The following is a 21,145-nucleotide window of genomic DNA, read 5'->3' as shown; positions in this document are numbered from 1 at the left end:
TGTCTCCAAGGAGATCCTCTGCTTCCACAGCTAAATCTGCAGAGAAATAGATATTTATTTTGTGGTGAGCTACTTTAAACAGTGTAAGTTCATAAAACTCCTCTGTTGGCTTTCTGTGTCTCTATCATGAGCTCTGTTCCCCCTGGTTCAGTCACTCTGGGATAGAGGTTGTTACTTCTAAAGGAATGTGGGCTCTTTTCACCCTGTGTGTCTCAGGCTTTGAGCAGTGCCTTGTGCAGGTATCAGTAATCTGGGATCACATAAATAAAGTGGTATCAAAAGGAGAAAGAGAAGATCAGAACTGGAAACAAGACTGAAATATTAGCAGGAGGAAATAAAGCCAGTAGTGTGGGAGAGTTATTAAAGAAGAAAGAACAGCTAAAGTAAAATTTGCAGGGAGAACACTCATATCAAATACATTACATTCGGAAAAAATAAAATGGTACATTATCTAACAATGACAAGGCTGAGATGATGGAGGGGTTGTGTGGTTTGACAATAAATGTTTGCTGAGGGATTTGTAAGTCTCCCTTAGAGGCATTGGAGCTGTGAGATCCTGTGACACCACAGTGCATGCTGCTGTTATCCCTGTGCAGGATGTTCCATGTAGCATGTGTCCAAAGAGCCTGACATGGTCAAAACACATGGTCAAAACATTTCACAGGGCTGAGAGCCTGTGCTGTGTGTTGGATTGGCCCAGAAAGCATTGCCTGTGCACACAAACACTGCATGAAACCATTGCAGCATGTGGGGAAATTGCAGAAACATTTGAAATCACTCCAAAGATGCTGCCATGCTGGCCAGCCTGTCTGTCCAGGCCATCCCAGACAGAGCTGTGATTATCCTGTTTTGCCTGGTCAAACTTCCATGGAGAGCAGAGCATAGGGGAGGAAGGGGATGTACAGAAGCCAGAAGCCCAGAATTCCTGTTTATCCCTCTGAATGATGCCACGGGGGGCACTGTTCAGAGCCAGCTCTGCCAAATGCAACTATGATGAAGAATTAGATTAGTGCCAGAGAAATGTTGCCCCTGTCGTTTGAAGTGGATCCTGGTCAGGAGCAAAGTTGCGTATCAAAGTACAGACTAGAGAAATCCTGCCTCATTAAAAATCGACTTTAAGCCAATTGTCCTCTTCCTTTCTGTCTGTCTGTCTTTCTCCACTGCAAATGAGCTTACAACTCTCCCTCAAGGCAAGAGCATCAGCAGTCAAGCTCTGGTAGCTTTGAAGAAATCTTTGTGTGATTAGAAATGCCACACAGAGTTACAGCCTTCTGACAGCTCTGCATGCCGATCACATGGGAGTATATAGGCCACTGGAAATGTAATCCATGGCATAGCTCTATCTTCCTAAGTGGGTGTTTAATTAGGAACTGTACTATTGCTGCATTATTCTGGCTCAAAGGAACTATGGCTGAGCTGTGTGGGCTGGAGGAGGCCTCTGAGGTAGCTCAGAACTTAACCCTGGGAAGGGTGTGCAATACAGGATTAGGTCTGGATGGAGATGTATCATCCCACGTGCCATCCACACCTTCCCCTCTGGCCTGAGCTCCCTCACGGCGCTGGAGCCAGGGCTTTTCTGTGCCCCAGGCAAGGAAACTGCCTGGGCAGCTGCTCTGTGGGGGACCCAAAATCCAGAGAGACTGTGTGCCAGCTCGAGCACCTCTGGACACCTCTGGACACCTGCAGTGTCCAGCTGCATCAGGACAAAATGTGGGAGCGCTAGCAGCAGCTTGGAAGGAGCACCCTGCATGAAGTACTGACAGAGCTGCTGACCACCATGAACCATGCTTGCAACTGTGTAGTTTGTGCTGAGGACACCCATATTCCAAGAGAGCAGTGCCTCAAAGAGAAGGCTTTTATCTGCACAGTCAGAACAGAAAGGCTTCTGAGAAGGGCATGAAAGCCCTTCATTCATTCCCTTGTTCATTCTGGCTTAGAAGGGCCTGGTTAATTCCCAGCTCGGCAGAGGTGTGCCTGTCCCCCTCAGGGCACCACGGCAAGACTGAGAGCAGCCCCTTCCTGGATGCTGTTGTGGGACTGAGGGCAGTCCCTCTCACTGTGTGCTTTGGTAGGGATGTGGGCTACTCCTCTGGGAGGTGCCATGGTGGCACTCAGGGACACTTGAGACACCATAGCAGGGCCGAGGGCTGCTCATCTCTGGGCTCCATGATGGGCCAGAGGGCAGCCTCTTGGAGAGAGCAATGGCAGGACTCAGGGCTGCTCCTGTCTGTGTCCAGTGGTGGGGCTGAGGGCTGTCCCGCTTTGGGCACCATGGTGGGGCTGAGGGCTGTCCCGCTCTGGGTGCCATAGTGAGGCTGAGGACTGCCCTGCTCTGGGCACTGTGGTGTGGCTGAGGGCTGCCCCTCTTTGGGTGCCATGGTGGAGCTGAGGTCTGCCCCTCTTTGGGTGCCATGGTGTGGCTGAGGGCCGCTCCTCTTTGGGTGCCATGGTGGGGCTGAGGGCTGCCCCTCTTTGGGTGCCATGGTGGGGCTGAGGTCTGCCCCTCTTTGGGTGCCATGGTGTGGCTGAGGGCCGCTTCTCTTTGGGTGCCATGGTGGGGCTGAGGGCCGCTCCTCTTTGGGTGCCATGGTGTGGCTGAGGGCCGCTCCTCTTTGGGTGCCATGGTGTGGCTGAGGGCCGCTCCTCTTTGGGTGCCATGGTGGGGCTGAGGGCCGCTCCTCTTTGGGTGCCATGGTGGGGCTGAGGGCTGCCCCCTCAGGGCACCATGGTTCAGGATACCTCCTTTCGTGGCACCATGGGGAATGAGGGCAGTTCCTCTCAGGGTGCCATGGTAGGGTTGAGGGCTGCCCTTCTCAGGTGCCATGGTGTATCTGACGGCAGCCCCTGTCAGGGTGCTATGGTGGTGCTCAAAGCTGCCCATCTTGGACCACCATGGGGCAGCCCCTCTCGCAGAATGCCAGAGGGAGGGCGGGGCAGCCCCTCTCACAGAATACCAGGGGGAGGCCCAAGGCAGCCCCTCTCTGCCCACCACGGTGGCTCTGAGGGCAGCCGAACTCAGCTCCCGCCACAGCACCGCGAGCCGCCTTCCCCTCAGGGCAGCCACACCCTCCCCGCCCCGACCCGCCCCTCCCGCGGGTCCGCCACCTGTCCCACAATCCCCTGCGCCCCGGCCCTCGCAAGATGGCGGTGCTGGGGGCACCGCGGGGCCTGGCGGCCGCAGCCTCCCGCAAGCGGCGGCTGCTGCTCGCCCTGGCCCTGCTGCGCCCGCCGCCCGCCGCCGCCGTCGCTTGCTTCGCCGGAGGAGCGGTGGGGAGCGGGCGGCGAGGCCCTCGAGCCGCCCCGGGAGGCGTACAGGTGTGTGGGGGCGCTGGGGCGGGCGGTGAGGGGCTGAGGAGGCTGAGGAGGCAGAGGAGGCAGAGGGGTGGGCGCTGAGGGGCTGAGAGGTGGGCGGTGAGGGGCTGAGGAGGCCCCGGTGTCCGCAGCGCTGTGCGCCGGCTCTGCGAGCACCGCCCGGTTCGTCCTTGCCTGGCCGGTACCGGTGCCCGCCGGGCCGGTATCGGTGCCCGCCGCGAGGGGTCCGGTGCTCCCGGGGGAGCGGGGACACTCGTGCGGAGGGGCCGGCGGTGCCGTGGGCTCTCTGTGGGGACAAGCATTAGAGCCTCAGTGTCTGTGAGCGGGTGCTGAATGCTGTGTAGGGACTGACTCGTGCTCACGGCTGATTCCGCCGCTACGTGCGGACAGGCAGTTGGAGTTGGAATCCCTTCTGTCAGCTATGGGACGCTGGAATATGTCCCAGTAGATTGTTTTTTATTACAAGTAAAGTATTGAGTACTTTATCTCAAACTAAGTCTAGCTTTCAGTAATTCACGTGCATTTTTCAAAGTGGCTTGAGGAAGTGTATCCCAAAGACTGAGGGAATGAACTTTCATAAACTCAGCTGTAATTGTGTTTGATAATAAACTCTTTATCCTCTCAGATTGCTGCTGTTTATGAGTAACTTTTCTTTGTCACCCACCTTGATTAGTTTTTCCTGACAAGCAGAATCCTGTCAGGGACTACAGTCAACTTTATGGTACTGGATGAGATGAGCAGGACTGAAAGGGTAAATTTTGGAGGTTTTAATTTTGAAACTTGTGCAAGAGGCTTAGAGCTAAAGTCGATGCAGATCAAATATTTTCCCCATGTATTTGCATACATTAAAATACACCTGAATACTCAGTATTGTCTGGTGTTCCTGGAGACGAATTTCAGCTGTTAGGGAACAAACAGCAATGTTATCATGGTGATGAATAGAAGTATTAATTATATTCCTGCTTTCCTTTATTTCATGTGAGAAATGCCAGTCCCTACTGAGCAGTTTTAATTGCCACGTGTCACTAAACGTGGATTTGCTGAACTAGAAAGTTAATACTACATCTGTGGGATATATATGTGTGTGTTCCTCTCTTTGGCTTTTTAATTTCTAGGCATTTTGTGTTAGAAAGTGGTCAATGAATGCATTTTTTAATGATCTGGTAATGAATTTTCACTTTTGCATCAAGCTCTACTTGGCTGAAAATTAGATTTCATGAAATGCAAGAGCATTTATTTTATTAAACAAAAACTCTAACAGGAGACTCGAACTGAAGTGTTCTGGGATTTTTGGTTATAATGCCTTTCAGAATTTTGGGACATGGCTTTTCAACCATTTAGACAAATTTGCTAAGAGGAAGATGTGTTTTCCTGACAGGAAGGACTCTCCCTGCTGTGGCACACTTACAGCAGAGCTCCTCAGTGCTGGGAGTGAACTCCACAGTTCTGCTTTAATTGATGGAATTACACAATTAACAGAGGTTTGTGGCACCAGAGCTGGATCAGTCAAGAGTTGTGCCTGTTGCAGCTCAAGCTGGTGAACAGGACAGCCATAGCTTAACTCCTGAGGAAAAATGGCATTAAAGAGAGGAAGAAGCTCTGGTAAAACGACTGTAAGAGCAAAGTTGAAACCATTCTTTTTCAAAAGTTAATTTCAAAGACTTGGCTCTCATCCTTCCACTCTGCTTTGCATTCATGTGGTACTTGGTCTCCTCTGCATAGCTCCATGTCCATTGTAGGTTTTTTTAAGCTTACAATTAATTGTAGGCCTAATTGTATTACAATGCAATATATGTATTTTCTATGGCACTTAGTACCATGAGAGTAGAGTGGAGTTGTTTGGGTGTTGTTGCAATACAGATTCAGATATTTTTCCCCCTCACACTTACATTTTTCAGTAGTTTTGATTAGAGTCTTGCTTTTCTGAGTACTAAGCCACCTAACATTTATATACTGGAGAGGAAAAAAAATCTAAATTTATGGAGGGGAAAAACAGGTTTCAGGAGCTGGGATCAGGCCTCCTTTTTTTTATACTGAGATCAGCCTGAATTTCCATAACCACAGCTCCTTCAGTTCACCCTCCTGTGGCTGGAGCAGGCAGGGCTTCCTCATGTCAAAACTTGTGTTTGGAATTTAGGATCTCTGCTGAGTAGAGAGCTGGCACATTGGCTTGGTAAACTTTATGAGTAACTGAATAATTGCTGTTGGGTTTTTTCCTAGGAAACTTGTGGGGCTTTTTTTGTTGTTTGTTTGTTTAGGTTTTTGTAGAAGTTTGCCTATATTCAAAATAAAAGCAATGACAAATTCTGTTCAGTGTAAATATGGACATGAAATGAATCTAAAAATTAGTTAAATTAGCTAAATGGAAAGCAAATAGCTTTTGATTGGAAGGGTCAAACAGCCTTTAACTAAGGAATTACTTTGCTAGGAATCTTTATAAGCAGAGAAATACATTGAGAAGTTTCTTTGAGGGAGAACTTTGGCAGTTGTAGAAAGCAGGGCTGTGTAAATTATTGTAACTGTGACAGTACAAAATAGAGGCTTTTTCCTTCCATTATCTTGCCCTTCCAGCTGCTAGTGATAAAGAGCTTGTTCTTCTGCATAACTTAACATCCTTGCTCTGGCAGGGGTTGCAAGAGAAGTTTCGGGTGTTTTTGTTACATTTATTCATATTTTACATTGTATTTATTTCTTTATTTTCACCTGGAGCTTGGTCTGTTCTGGAAAATGGCACTGGTGTTTATTGTCCAGACATTTCATGTGTTTGTGTGCATTGCTAAATTCTCTTCTCTGGCCTCTGAAGGTGCAGTTGGACAGTCCCTGCCAAACCTCACTGGAAGTACCTGCTTTGGAAGGGGCTCTTTGAAATTCCCTGCATTTTCAAATCCCTTGAGAGGGGTGTTGCTGCTGAGCAGGGCAGCAACCCCACATGTCTGCCCATAAAAATGGAATCTGAAATTGCTGTGAGGAAGGATGCTCCATCCTGGAGGTGTTCAGGGCCAGGCTGGCTGGGCTTGGAGCAGCCTGCTGTCCTGGGAGGTGTCCCTGCCCATGGCACAGGGTGACACTGGATCAGCCTTGAGCTCCCTTCCTTTGCTCTGTACACATCCACCCAAGTGCCCAGAGCAACTGCACATTGGCCACTGGTAAATGGAGCTCCACTTAAGTTTGTATTGTTCATTCTGGTGGCAGTTTAGCCTATCTTTAGACCAGAATATTTTCACCTTTTCCTCTCATTTTCCTCCACTCTTTCCTATGTATCTTTTCATTCTTGCCCTGTAAACTCAGCAAGATTAACTGTGGGACTTCAATGCTGCAGAAGAACTTGAATCCCACCTTCAGTTGTCTTTTCTGTTACAGTTAGTTTAAAAAAATCCCCATGAGATGAGTGCAGCATGTCTGGAACACAATGTATCATATTCCAGAGAGAAGCTTCTAAGTGTGGGTTTGACCTTGCACAAATGTGTTTAATCCCTGTTGTTTGTTTGCATTTGTAGAATTTAAACTACTACCCACAGTCATGACACTTCAACAACATGACTTTTATGTGCAATCAGTACTAGACATCTGTTTCATCCTTTAGAGTTTATAGAATCATATCCAAAAATACATTCAAAGAACATAATGGTGCAGAGCCAGGCATTCAGGAGTTAGGAAATGCCAGAATTTGAGTTCCCTGCATTATTTCTTAAATTCTGAAATAAGCAGGACTTGCTCCTGGTTTTTTAAAGCAATAACCTGCTTCTTTTATGTGTTGTGATTAGATTAAAGGATGGCTTCTCTTTGTAGCCTTAAAGCTCCTGGGAGCCCTGGTGAGGGAGAGTGGAGTCCTCAGTGTTCCTGCAGGAGATGTGGAGAGTGGCAAGGAAAGCTGCAGCCCCTCTCATTTGGGCACTTCTGCTCTCTGTGCTGTCGATGGTCAGAGGAGCTACCACAATTACCATACAGAAATTGTTCACCTTGTTTAACTCTTGCTTTCTTTGCTCAGATTTGTTTTTAGCAGGAGCTGGAGAGAGAATTGGAACCTCCAGTCTTCCAGGCTCAAGACTGAAAATAAGAACAGGTTTTTCTGTGTATCTTGTGCAAAACCTTTAATGCTTTTGGTGACTTAACCCCATGACAGTTCATAGCTTCAGTCGAGAAATCAAGCTATTTATCTAATGCAGTAATTGAGACCAAATCTGCTGCTGTTTCAGTAGAAGTTGTTTCTGTGATGTTGTTTGCTTCATATTTCAGTCAGAAGTGAACTCTGAGAACTTTGAGGTCAAAAGAGATGGATTTTTAGTAAGACATTTCTGTGTATGTACATTTCTGTCCGGTGTATACACTTCAGAAAACAGTAATTAGCTACTTCCAATCCTGCTGGAGCATATTTTTTCCATTCTATTTTCTGTTTATGGCACTGTCAACATTCCTGTGGAAAATGCTTTGCTGTAGATGGAATCCTCTGTGCTGACACAAAGTGCATCTGCAGGGAGGTGCTTTAGAAATGCAACTCCTCTGTTTCACCCAGGTATTGGAAATATCAGGATGGTTCACCCAGGCCAGTTAGCTCTACTAAATGCAAAATGTGTAATTATGATGTTCACTCTTTCTCTGTATATAATGTCATATAATAGAAATATTTGGAATAGCAGGTCCATGTGATAACTTGTGGAGAAATGGTTTTAATTCTCTTTGAAATGACTCATGAAATTATTACTTGAGATATGTGTCTTAGGAAGAAAAGGATGTTTAAGGCAAGTATAAAATATACAATGGTGCTGCTCTTTGTCAAGGTTAAAATTACCTTTTTTATGATCAAGTCCCTTTTTTTCTTTTTTTTTTCTTTTTTTACTGTTTGTCCTTTGCCATGGGCTGGTGAGCAGCTCTTGGCTCTGTTCTCTTGGTGTGATTGTTATACAGAGTGAGGTTAATTCTGTCACAGAGCAGTGGAAATGTGTCGGGTCTGTCTGTCTGTCTCTGCCCGACACGGGTAGGGTGGTTCTTGGGTGGCACGCGTTTCAAAGGACGAGTCTGGACTCTTCAGCTTTTCAGTCTTCGGATTGTTTATTATTTCTTATCTACAAAATTTTCTGTCTGCCCAACAGAGGTCTGATCTGCAAGCAGTCACAGGCACTCTCTGACCACCCACGGGGCGGTCATGTCTTTTTATACTAATATCTACGTACACTGATATTTACCTTTATTTCCCAATGCTTTTCACCCATGTTAGCAAGTGCACCTTCACCATAAACCAATCCCCAAGTGCCAACATCACCACAGGAGATGGAGGACAAGAAGAAGAAAGAAGAAGGACGAGACACGCCCTGATCCCTCCATCTTGTCTCCATAACCCCCTGTACCCAAAACCTTAAAATCTATATTTCACTTTCTAAATGTGTCCTATTTTACACCTTTTACTCTAAAGTGATTCTCTTGTCCTCAAACTCTTGTTATTTCTGCGGATGGATCAAAATCAAGCCACCAGACACTCTTGGCAACATTCCAGGATTTTCGAGACCCCCAAGGGTTCTCCTGGCATCTCTGGACATCAGGAATGATGTGCTGAGATCCCACAGAAATGGGGCACTGAGTGTCAGGGCTGATGTGCACCCCCAGTGCTGACCAGGAGAGGTCCCTGTGTTTTGCCATGGGGAAGCACTGCCAGCCACTCCCTCTGAGGAAAACAAACGCTCCTTTTCAACTCTTCTGGGCCTTTATAACATAAAAATGTGGATTGCTTGGCAAGGTACCGTGTGGGACGTGGTGCAGCTGGTGCCAGCTGTGTATTGCAGGTTGAGGTGCATTGCAGGGTCTGGGAATATTGCATTTATTGTGTCCTGATAAGCAAGAACTTGCTGCCAGCCCTGCTCCACTTCTCCCAGTGCCAGTGCTTGCCAGGCAAAGGCTGCAGCTTGGATTTGCCTTCTGGAGACAAGCTGAGCTGAGAGCAGTTGGGAATGGCAGAAGCTGTAAGCAGAAAAATAACATTTCTTAATGAAAAACAGGACAAAAGACTATTTGAGAGAATTCAGAAGACAACCTGGGAGAAAATTAAAATGAGAAGAAAGGGAAAGCTGGGCTTTTGTTGTACAGAAGAAACAAAGTCTGATGAGAGTGGGGACTCAGGGAAGGGAAATTCAGTTCATTGTTACTGAGCAGTTCTGATTTGTGAATGTAATTTATTTTACAGCTGCTCCCCACCAATTTTCTTTTTCTGTGGTCAGTTGTTAAAAAACAAAGCCATCTGCCTTCTTTTCATGTTGTGCTTGTTTACATAAACTAGATGAATATTCTCTGAATATGAAGTGCATGTTCTGCATGACTCTGTTTTCATTTCTTTTTTTTTTTTCTTTTTTCTTCCTGTTTTATTCTGTAGATTCCACCAATCTGCAGGCAAGGATCATGGCACAGTCTGGGAGGAAATTATTCAAGACCATTATTGGAGCATTCAGAGGTGGGTGTAAATTGTAAATTGTTGTTCTTCCAACTTGCAGGTCATGAGGAACTTAAGCCTTTGGAGCATCTTTCAGTTTAGACTGCTGTTACTTTATTCTTTTTTTTTTAATTTCACAATTTACAGTTCTGAAGTTAAATGGCAACTCATGTTTCTGCCCCTAGAAATCTTTTTGAATCTCTGCAAACTAATGGTAACCCAATAACTTCAAAAAAGAGGCCTTAAAAGTGTGGGGTTTTGTGGTGATATTTAGATTCATTTATTAAGCACAGAAAATACCCAAAGAGGAAACTCTGAGTTTTCCTTCAATATGTAGGGCTTTATTCCTGCAAAATTCAGCTTAGGTTGTAGAATATTCTCATCACTGAGTGCCAGGATGTCAGGCCCTTACTCCTGTGAGATCTGCTTGCCTTAAAACCAGTGCAAGCACAGGGCAGATGCAATTTTTCCTGTTTGTGGAAGAATTGACACATTTCTGAGTAACACACTTGTTTGAATGAAGCTGAGAAATGTGTTTGTCTTGCTTTTCTTTTTGTTTTGTTTTGTTTTTAATTATAAAATAATAACCACTCATAACTGACTTAAGTAGCTAAATCTTTTGAGGGTCATTGTGACTTCAAAGCATGAAATCTACTTAGACTGGGCTTTTTTGATGCTTTGCTTTAAAATGTGAAAAGTGACATTTGGATTTGGGAAACCCTGGGGTCTGCTATCAACCAACATACATAAAATAATATTGCTAATGAGCTTTTACAGAACTTGAACCTAGAAATTGTCAACATGTAGCAAATCTTTGAACAAAAAGCAGATTCTTTTTTGAAAAGCTTTAACAGGTCCATTGTTTGTGGCAGGCACTTTGAACTTGGAAAAATGCCTGGTGGTAGTGAGTTGTTGTTATTTAGTACATCCACATGCATAAATAAATTCAGAACATTTCTCCAGGGTATCTTGGCTACGTGCTGAGAGAAGAAGTGAGCATTTGTTTTTAACAGGCAGGTTCTTTCCCCAGCTGCCCCTGTGGGCAGGGGCAGGAGCTCTGCAATGGGATAACATGTTCCCATTCCCATCCTGGGAGGAAGCACAAGGGTGAAGCAGATTCATCTGGTTTTTCTGCCCTCAAGTACAGTTACTCTTACATACATGGAGAGAGAATTATTGCTTCTATGTGTTCCACTTCACATATTAATGTGCCTGAGTATGGTCATCCTCCAAAACCTCAAGGTTTTTCTATGTTCAGTTCATTTTCAATATTTAAGGGTCTGTTCTCTTTCCCTCCTGGCTGCTTGGAACATGCTCTTTGCTCTTGGATTATTATATCTCTTTTTTATTCTTGTTTTCTTAAGCAGGGCAAGGTTTTTAGAGGGAGGTGAGATCTTTTATTAAAACAAGTTTAAACTGTTGGACAATGAAGGAGGTAAAACAAGCCAGTAGTTCTTCTTTCTGCTGGCTTTTATGTGCCTGTTTCCTGAGGTTCTTGCAAATTGACTTTTCATTTTCACACAGATCTTGCCCAGGTGGCAGCTGATGGAGAAGAGGATGTGTTGGCATGGCCATGCTGGTGGAGGGCTTCACACAGATCCAAAGGAAGGGGTAAAACTTGCTCACTTGGTATTGCTTTTTAAATACAAAATGCTATCAGCTTCCCCAAAACAACTAAACCTAAAAACTGAAGACCTCAAGCAACAAATTTGTCCAAAATTTTCTTGGTAGATATATAAATATTTATATATAGATAGATATAGATATATATAGATATAGATATATATAGATATAGATAGATATATAGATATAGATAGATATATAGATATAGATAGATATATAGATATAGATAGATATATAGATATAGATAGATATAGATATAGATAGATATATATAGGTATAGATAGATATATAGATATATATAGATATATATAATATATATAGATATATATAATATATATAGATAATATATCTATATAATATATATAGATATATAAATATTAATATAATTAACAGTATTATATTAAATAATACTGTTACATTGTCAATGTAGACTTGCTAGCCCTTAAATCACCAAATGTTTGTGATTATGGTGTTGAAGGGCTTTATTTATTTTATTAAAAATCCCATTTTACTGTTACACACTGCCTTGAAATTGCCCTGGATTAGATTCTTTTGATGGAAAATGTTTCCCTGTCATTCACTAGTCTGTTGATCTTGTTTGTGACTGATATTTGCCTGTGACTTGGCAGACAGGATAGTGGGAATCGGCTCCTGGGTTATTGCATCAGTTGGTAAAATCACACTTGAAAAGGGAGGGGAGAGAAGCAATTAAATTCTGTTTATTTTTACTTGGAATTAATGGGAATACATCTGGTATATTTTGACTGTATTTCTATTCAGGAAGCACATTAATGTAATGATGATGGTATATGAGGAGAAGCAGGATCTTTTATTAGACCAAATGATTACAATCAGAAAATGAGGCAAACTTTTGGTTAAAACAGGACAGTATCAACTGTGTGATTAAAATTGCCAAATCAAAGCTCTTGAGTGTACAGAACTTCCATCTTCTCATTTCCTGGGCACACTTATTTCTGATGCTTTGTGTATTTGCAGAATCATTCTGTCTGAATGGTTATAACTTGTTCAAACTTGGGTGGATCCTCCCTAAAATTCATGAAGCCCACATTGATGACAAACAATTTTCAGTTTCAGAATCCAGGTCTTCCAGGGCTGCTCTGCTGGTTTAACTGTTCTGAGCCTCAGTTGTAAAGAAATTGAAGAGTTCAATTTAGGATTTTCTTGCAAGTTTTCATCTGAGAGTTGTCCCTTCATTGAATCCAGACCTGTTTGTGCTACAGGCAGGAGTCAGGAGAGGTGTATTTTTTATAGTGAGAGGGAATTTCATAATCTGAGGTGTAGTCAGCTTGTTTTAGTAAACATCTGTAATCTTTTCTGCATGAAGCACAGGGGGAAACAAAATAATTGCCTGTTTCCAGTCAGTGCTACCAGGGCTCTGCATGTAATGTGAACTTCAGACTCATTTTAAGACCCTCCTTGCAACAGGTGTAAGCTCTTTTCAGAGATTTCCTGGGCAAAACAGACTTCAAACCTGAGTCTCCTTCTCTGTTTCACATTTTTAAATTCCAGGGTTTTCTCTGGTCAGAAAAGAAATGGAAGGTTCTGTTTACCACAACACAAATAACCTTAAAGGATGTGGAATGTTCCTTGGTGCTAAAACTCATTAGCAGTATGTTATCCAAAAATTTGGATGCCAGATGATATTTTTTTCATTTGCTGGCAGTGTAAAATTCTATTGGCATTCTCCCTTCAGCCTCCACTTGCAGCTATTCCTGTGTAAATCAATCTCTTAACTTCTTTATTCCAATAAATGCAGCTGAAACGTGGTTAATACAGGACATGGTCAGTTAAGGCTGTTGTCTAACCAAACAAATACCAGCTGTCCAGGAGAAAGCAGCAAGGACCAGCTGTGGAAGAGGTGAAATGTGTGAGGAGTGGAAAAAAACAGGGTCATGTTGGAGTTTCTCAGCAAAAGGGAAGGAAATGCTCTGCTGCTCCAAGTGCAGTTCTGTATCTCATGTGTGCTTGCACTTGTATTCAGTGGGTAAAAACACTGGCACCCCATTTACTGCATTTTTCCCCTAGGATTCTACTTCTAGAGAAGTGCAGGTGAGGTATCTGTCAGCTCCATTACACCTTTCCCTGTTCCAGGGACACACCAGGCTGTTCATTCTGACTTTGGGAGTTACATTTGAAATTGCCCCTTTTGGAGCAGATTCTGCAGGGACAGAACTGAACCCTCAAGATGAGCCCAGAGTGAAGGGCACATGACCTCATCTCACCTGGAACTGCTAAAGAAACTTACACTTTTTAAAATTCCAAATTAACTGTTGCTTACAGCAGTGGCTGCTGTGCTGAGTACTGAGATCAGAACTGATCTTTACCAGCTTTGGGGGATTTTTTGGTGCTGGTTGGGAGAATAACCTCGTGCAGGGGGAGAAACTTGTGCTGGTGCAATGAAAGGGATGATAGAGCTGCCTGAGAGAGCACACAGGGAGCCAGAATTGTGTCTTTCTCTCTTCATCAGCAGTGACAGCTTAAATTCAAGTCAAACTACCACTTTCTTGTTGTACCCCACTTCTGACAGCTCATCATCCTGGCACAGCCTTTATCCACCAAGTGACAGGGTCAGCCCAGTGCATGCCTTGCAGTGCTCAATAACCATGCAGATGGTGAAGAGGAATTAGGGCTTTCTTTGTTTTCCCCCCCTCTTTAGGTATTTTAAAAGGTCCAGAACCTGGATGGGATGGGTAGAAGGGGCAGGGAGTTGGTCCATGGTCATTCTTTTGCAAATAACCTTCAGTATTGCACAGAGTGTTTTAAAACCATGCTGCATGCAAGAAGAGGAAAAGGCTTTCCTCCTTTGCTCCCTGCTGTATTAGATTTATAATATTTTTCCTTCCATTCCTTCCATTCCTGTAGAAATAGACCTGTAAAGAAAATGCAAAACATTCCTACCATTTAAAAGGAGATGAAATAAATTCATCTCTTAACCTTTTTATGTACCTCAGAGAATCAAAAAAGGGCCTGAGTCCATTGAACAGCTTGCTCATTTGAATTCTTAATGTTGCCACTTGCATGTTTAAACAATTTTTTAACTCATGTTTCTGTACAACAGTAAGATTTATTTCATGGTAAACTTTGATGTAATATGCTGTGCATTTTGCACCCTTTGATATTTCTTCTTGTTCCTTTGCAAGGCCTTTGGCAAGTGAGTGGCTGCCTCCTGACTTTTTTCTAAATGGATTTGCTTCTGTCACCCTTCAGAGCCATGAAAAAAGGAAATAGATTCCTTGTTTGCAGCCAATATATTTTGTTCCTTTTAATAGGTTTTCTGTGCAAAGTCTGCCTAGCCAATAGCAACATATAATTAGAACTGCTCTGATTGCACTTTTGTATCTTTTGTGTTAATGTGGTACCAATTTTTTTTAACTTCCTTTTAACCTCTAAGTGGTGATCAAAGATATTTTCCACATGTTTGAACTGCTTTTTATGCATATCCTCGGCTCAAATGGAAAGATTCATGTGTATGCTGCAGCAGATATCTCCAGCTTTTAAGTGGGTAGGACACAACAGAGGCACTTTTGCATCCTCTCTCCACTGACAAATCTTCCATATAGCCATTTTTACAAGTACTTTGAAATGTGCTTATCCTGTGTAATGTTCCAATACATTTGCAGTGACATTTGGTGACAAAATGCCTTGGTTTTGCTTGAAGCTGTGACTAGAAAAACGGAGATGAATTTCCTGGTGCTTTTAAGAGCTTACCTTTATAGGATTGGCTTCCCTGGTTGCCTCAGCAATTTTACCTTTTGACAGACCTCTCCTTTCTTGCTTATTCACCCCAGACCTTAACAGAGAATTTCTTTTCTAATTTGGTTTATCCTCAAACAGTAAGATTTATTATAATGCTCCCCCTTCCTACTGACTTGTGTCACAAGAGTCATCTTTGAAAGGTGTGCACTAACCTTTTGTTTCCCTCCCTCCTTTCCACTACAAAATATTGCCTGAAATGGGGAGATTAGCTGCCCTTGCTGCCCTCCTTTCTCTCCTAAGAGGGTTATCTGAATAACCCTTGTGTCTCTCAAGTTAACCCCAGTGTAGCCAGCACAGAAAAATGAGTTGTTGATACTTGGGCTCTGTGTTGCTGCACATCCTCTTGTTCTCAATTAAGAAACGTGGTTTAGGCTGCAGTTAATTTAGTTTGGGAGTTCAGTGGGATTATCAGAAGTGTCAGTGATAAACATCTGTCCATCTGGAAAATAATACAGCAAAAAAACCCCAACAAAATAAAAAAATACAGCAACCAAACCCAACAACAGAAAAATAATCCCAAAGCAAAACTTAAACACAAACAGAAAAAGTAATGTTTTTCAAGCTGTCTTGTTAAATGGATTGTGCTCTTACTAAGAGCAAAATTTGAGATTTGGAGGAGAAGCTATTTTAAGAATTCAGTTAAAATTGATAGCATCATTTAAAGGTCAAAACTTGAGGCTGTGTCTAGATCTTGTTCTGTTTATTGCAAATACAAGTTTTTCTCACGTTGTTTTTGGCACACTTTGTTAGAGAGCAAAAACTTGAGCATGAGATGTGTGCAAATTCTCCAACTTCTCAATGTAACTCCAGGAGTTCAAGCCAGGGCCACCTGTGGCAGATATTGCTGAATCCCCTCACAAAAACAAACCTTAAACAATGCTCAGTGATATTGAGCATTGTGCTTATCCTGTGTAATGTTCCAATACATTTGCAGTGACATTTGGTGACAAAATGCCAGCACGTGGCCATGTACATCTTCTGCCTTGTGAAGCCTGATTATGGCAGGGAACGTTCTCCAAACTATTTTTGTTTATTGTGGACCTTTCAGGCTTCCTTCATGCCTTAGTTATTTTGTTAATTTGTGAATTTTTTTGCATTTCTCTCCTGCTATTTTAAAACATCTTCCAAAAAAGAACTACTTTTGTACAGCAATCTTGAGGAGGTAAAAAAGAAGGGTCAGTTAGTTTGTTCTGTGAAGTATTTCGAGATGGGGAATTGTGGCTTTCTCTGTGATCCAGTTGCAGCCAGCCAGGCTTGCCCTCTGGAGAACAGGGAACATTTTAATGGCATGCCATGGATAGGAACATTTCAAGTTTTTAGCTTTATAGGCAGTCCTGCTCTCAGGCATTGCCAAGTGTCTATTTCCTATCCAATAAAATCCCCAAGTGATGTAAATGTCTAAAGCACATTCTCATTGGCAGTTCTTGTATTTCCAAGTGTCAGCAGTGCTGTGTTTGCTCCCCCAGCTGAAGGAGATCGATGGCAGGAAGATCATCCGGGCCATGCTGTCCTACGTGTGGCCCCGGGACCGGCCCGACCTGCGCGCCAGGGTCGCCCTTTCCCTGGGCTTCCTGGCCAGTGCCAAGGTAAGAGCAGATACCTGCTGGACTCCCACAGCTGCTCTTCATCTGGACAAGGAATCATTGGCTTTTCTGCTATTTAAAGGCTTTTGTGCTATTAAGATATCTGGGTTTTTCACAGGAACATATATGAGAAATGGGATTTTGGAACTGAGTATATCTGCAGGGAATACCCATGTGCGTGTTTAGAGGGGTGATGATGACAACTAGAATTTTTGTTTCCCTTGATCTCATTAGTTTAGGCCAGGATTTTCAATTCCTGGTTAATTATTTACCTCAGCAATTACAGGAAATGGGAGTTAAAGGCTGTTCTTCTCTCCTTGTGTGGTGCTGTCAGACAGGATTCTTCAAGGCTCTGTGCCCATTCTCAACCCTGCACCTGATCAATGTGGTGGTGCCCATTCACAGGTCTTGCTGTGCTGTGGAAAGGGATTTGAGCTCCAGTCTGTTGATATTTCTCTGTGAGATAACAGAGGAATGAATTGTTTTGGGGACTCCTCTGGTGTCCTAATATGAGAGAAGCTGTATAACCTTTTGTATTTAACAACCTTTTGTATTTAACAACCCTGCTTTGTTCAAATGATTTTCATGTAGTCTTTGATTATGAAATGGAAGATTGCTCTTACTTTTATTTCATTATGTGAAAGGATCTATATTCTTACCTGCAACAACATTAGTATTTATTTGTTCTTTTAAAGAATTTGGTATGCAAAGTTTTCTGCAGATTAAAAGGGGATAGAATTCAATTTCTAGGCAAACCTTGTAAAAATAGTTCAGAAGAGCAAATGTTAGCTTCCTTTTGCTTTAAATAAAAAAAAAAGAAATATTTGATTGCAGAATACTGAGAGGAAGTTTTGTGAATTCCATTGAGACATACAGCTCAGCTGGGTTGCTTTTAAGTACAGCAATTTTAACCAAACATAAAGCTAATATTAGCACTCAGCACCATTGCCATGTTATGAAAAGAGAGAAGAGACAAATTTCAGCTCTGTAGGTGTTAAAAGAGGAGTGCTTGGGAGAGAAATGTGCTCATTTCTGTGAGCTGAAGCTGGTCTACAGAGCTTTCTCAAGAGGTTTTTATCTCTCAGGTACCTCTTGGTACTGTCTCCAGCAGATACTTGGGTTGTGCTGCAGTTCAGGATGCTGCTGATAATGCAGGTGATGACATGCAGAATATGGCTGCACTGTGCAAGTGAGCTTCCCCCCTTTTTGTGTGCTTGGCAAAACACACAGCAATGCTTTCCACTGCATTTTAAAATTCTGGGGGAAATGCTCAAAATGCAGATGCCTTGAGGTTTTGTGATGTGGATCTACCAGGTGGAAATGAAAATAATTCTCACTTCCTTTTTAAAGACCTTTTTTAGTAATGTTAATAATAATCTGAGGCAATTTTTTAATGTTTGAAGTATTTTTTTCTGTTCTTCTCCCCACTTCCCTATTCTCTCATTTGTAATGTTTTGTGGGTATGATGGAGAATGTGAATCCAGCCTCTAATCCTGCATGTGGCAGCACTGTACCTTGCCTTTAAGAAGTCTTACTAATGTTTCAAGCAGCTTTCTGGGGTGTTCAGAAAACAAAATTGATGACCAGGATACCTAGACTCTTGCAAATAGCTCTGTATTTGGTGTAAAAAAGAGCTATTATATTTCTACTGGGAAGAGAGATGTTTCCCCCATCAGAAAATAATTTAACTCTTTGGGGAAGTAATTGATGTTTGGATCTCTTAAGTGTTCTTTAAGTTTTCCACTTTATATTTGTACAAGGCAGCCCAGAAGCCCTGATGTCCAGAGCAGACTCTCAGAAGAAAAGCAGAAAACCTGGTGAGCTTTACCCAGGTTTTAGGAGATGCTGGTTAAAGCAGAAGAGTTTTGTGAGAATGTTTGTTTGGGCAAACAAGGATTTCATTGGGAAAACACACAGCAAGCTCTCTATGGAAAATAAATATCATAACTGGCAGAGGTGAAAAAGGTTATGGATGTCTTCTAGCTGTTCTTTGCTACTGTTCTTTGTTTTGTTCTGTCATTGCAAAGCTGTGCTGGACACCTGCAAATTGAGGAGTTACCCCTCATCTTAGGAGCTGTGCTCACTCTTCCTTTGTGGGAAGAACTTTTCTTGAATTGCTTCATACTTTACACGTTCTAAGTGTGTGTGTGTGTGTGTCAGTGTGACACAAGTGATGTGCAATAGTTTATTCCAGAGCTGTAGTGAGTCCATCACATCTTTGAGCCCTGAACATCTGCTGCCCTTGCAGAGCCCACCAAAGGTCATTTTGTCCTGGAGAAAATGCAGTACAAAGTATTTTACCTGTGTCTTTCCTGCCCCATGTGGAATTGTGTGTGCTGTCCTCACGATCCCATTTGGGAGCCCTTTGTTCTGCTTGCTTGTGAGGTTAATTACAATGCACTCCCAGACCACACAAGCTGTTGGGTAAAGTTTTTCTGCTATATAATTGTGTCAGCACAGGAACACCAGCGTGTTTTTCTCCTCACTGCAGTCCTGGCCTGATTCCTTTGTTCACTATGGAACAAAGTGAATTCTGTGTCTGAAGAATTTACATCCTTATTGTGGATTTTGTCTAAAGGCCCCTCGTTCTGAGGGGGTTTGCATAGAGAACTGTATGGTCACGATGGCTGCTGCAAGTCACCTTCCCCCAAAAGAAACACTTCTGTCAGCCCTGTGGCCAATTCCTTCTGAGTTTGACAAAAGATTTTCAGGTTTTATGAATTTACAACCTTAGATTTCCAGTTAAAATACAGTGGTTGTAAGGTGGCTTCAGTTTTATTCTGTGAAAACTCCAAGGAATCACAGAGGACAGGTAGGTTATGAAATTCTCAGCTATGGGGAAAAAAATGGAAGGAATATACCCCCAGTTAAATTTGGTTACTTCCCCACAAAACAGCTGGAGTTCATTTCTCCTTGTGCTGCTGCTTGAGAAATAATTTGTCTCTTTAAATCTTCCAGTTCAGTAAAATTCACTTTCAAAACAAAAGCCAGTTTGTGTGCAGTTACTGAAGAGCCTGCAGTTACAATCTGTCTTGACTCCTTTTGTGGGGCCCAGTTGCCTGTCATTGAACAAATTATTGTGATTTTTGGTTCCTTTTTGTCTCCACATAACTGCCAGTGGTATTGTGAGCCTTCAAAGGGAGCTGTTAGGATGGCTTTTTATGACAGGATGAAGTCTGCTCCAGGGCTAGTGAGGTCTTTTCTTCCTTGGAAGATGTGTTGTATTATTATGACACACTTTAAATTTTTACCTTAAATATTTATAGCCTATCTAGATGTGTGTACACGATCTGAAGGATGCAAGAGGAAGGCAGGTGAGAGGAATACACAGGGAAAATCTGTGTTTTCAGACACATAGCTCAGCCTGCCCAGCTTCTGCATAGCTGCATTTTCTTTTTCCATGTTTTCCCACTTTTTTTTGGCTTCTCTACTGGTGATTGTATAGCAAATATGCTTCCTTACTTTTCTGGTTTTTTCCCTTTTTCTTCTGTGGCACAAGGAGAAAAGTGCTGAGGCTTCTGAGGAGCTGGATTAAACACATGAATATGACAAAATCACTTGTCACCTCTGTCAGCCTGCAATGGGTTTTGGCCTCCTGGTCACAGAGCAGGCATGTGTTATTCATGAGCTAAAGAATTCTTTCAGACTCTCTGCATTTCTCCTGACTGCTAATTCCATCAGTTTCAGACCAGGAATGGTTGGCTGAGGAGGCAGGACACAAGGCTTGAATTGCAAATTCTGCCTGCACGCGGAGATAACGATATCCAGCTGATCAGTGAAGCATGTTGCTGTGATCTTGGTGTTTGAGCTCTTTCTGGGGGCTCAGATGGAGTTAGATAATTGCAATAAACCTTTAGAAATTGGTAGCTTTTGGAGGAGTTTCAGGTGAGAAGTATTTAAATTGGTTTGAGTTTTTTTCCCTACTGGAAAAAGTGTAGTTCAGGTCATCATTAAATTTGAAGAAGCCATGAAGGCAGGTGCTTCTTCCCTCATCTGGAGCACATTTTGGAGCTTCTTTAGCAGGCTTGCCTCCACAAGGGATGGAGATTTCAGTGTGACCTCCACAAATGGAGCTGTTGGATGTGTATGTTTATATTGGTCCAGAGATAAATTCAGTCATCTTCATGCCAGCGTTTCTCACTGAATTATTGGCAAAGAACAGTTCACTGTGGACCAGTTTTATCTTGTTGGGGCTCAGGCTGTCATTAATTCATCATCTTTATTAAACAAAAAATGCTGGGAAGAGCAAAAGGAAAGATAAGGCTGTTTGCCTTAAAAGTAGTGTAGTCCCATGGGGGAATAAAGATGATACTGCACTGTCAGCTTAAAACAGTGCAGTCATTAGAAAAATGTTTAAACTCATTTACTCATGATTCATTCCAGGGCAACCTGCTGTTAAATGTGGGCAATTGAGTTGGGATGATTTCATGGG

General features: G+C 42.9%; 1 protein-coding gene across 1 annotated transcript in view; it reads left to right on the top strand.

The window, feature by feature from the left end:
- Window positions 1–3,141: 3,141 nt before the first annotated feature.
- The window catches only part of ABCB7 (ATP binding cassette subfamily B member 7), a 41,468-nt gene continuing 23,464 nt past the window's right edge, over window positions 3,142–21,145 (top strand). Inside the window, exons 1-4 of the mRNA XM_036401970.2 lie at window positions 3,142–3,315; window positions 9,674–9,751; window positions 11,255–11,341; window positions 16,597–16,716. Coding sequence (XP_036257863.1) covers window positions 3,142–3,315; window positions 9,674–9,751; window positions 11,255–11,341; window positions 16,597–16,716 — 459 coding nt within the window. The remainder of the gene's footprint in view (window positions 3,316–9,673; window positions 9,752–11,254; window positions 11,342–16,596; window positions 16,717–21,145) is intronic.

The sequence above is a fragment of the Molothrus ater genome, chromosome 14, assembly GCF_012460135.2.
Source record: "Molothrus ater isolate BHLD 08-10-18 breed brown headed cowbird chromosome 14, BPBGC_Mater_1.1, whole genome shotgun sequence".
NCBI lineage: Eukaryota > Metazoa > Chordata > Aves > Passeriformes > Icteridae > Molothrus > Molothrus ater.
The sequence above is the reverse complement of the archived record's forward strand: the minus strand, read 5'-3'. Positions and strand labels throughout refer to the sequence as shown.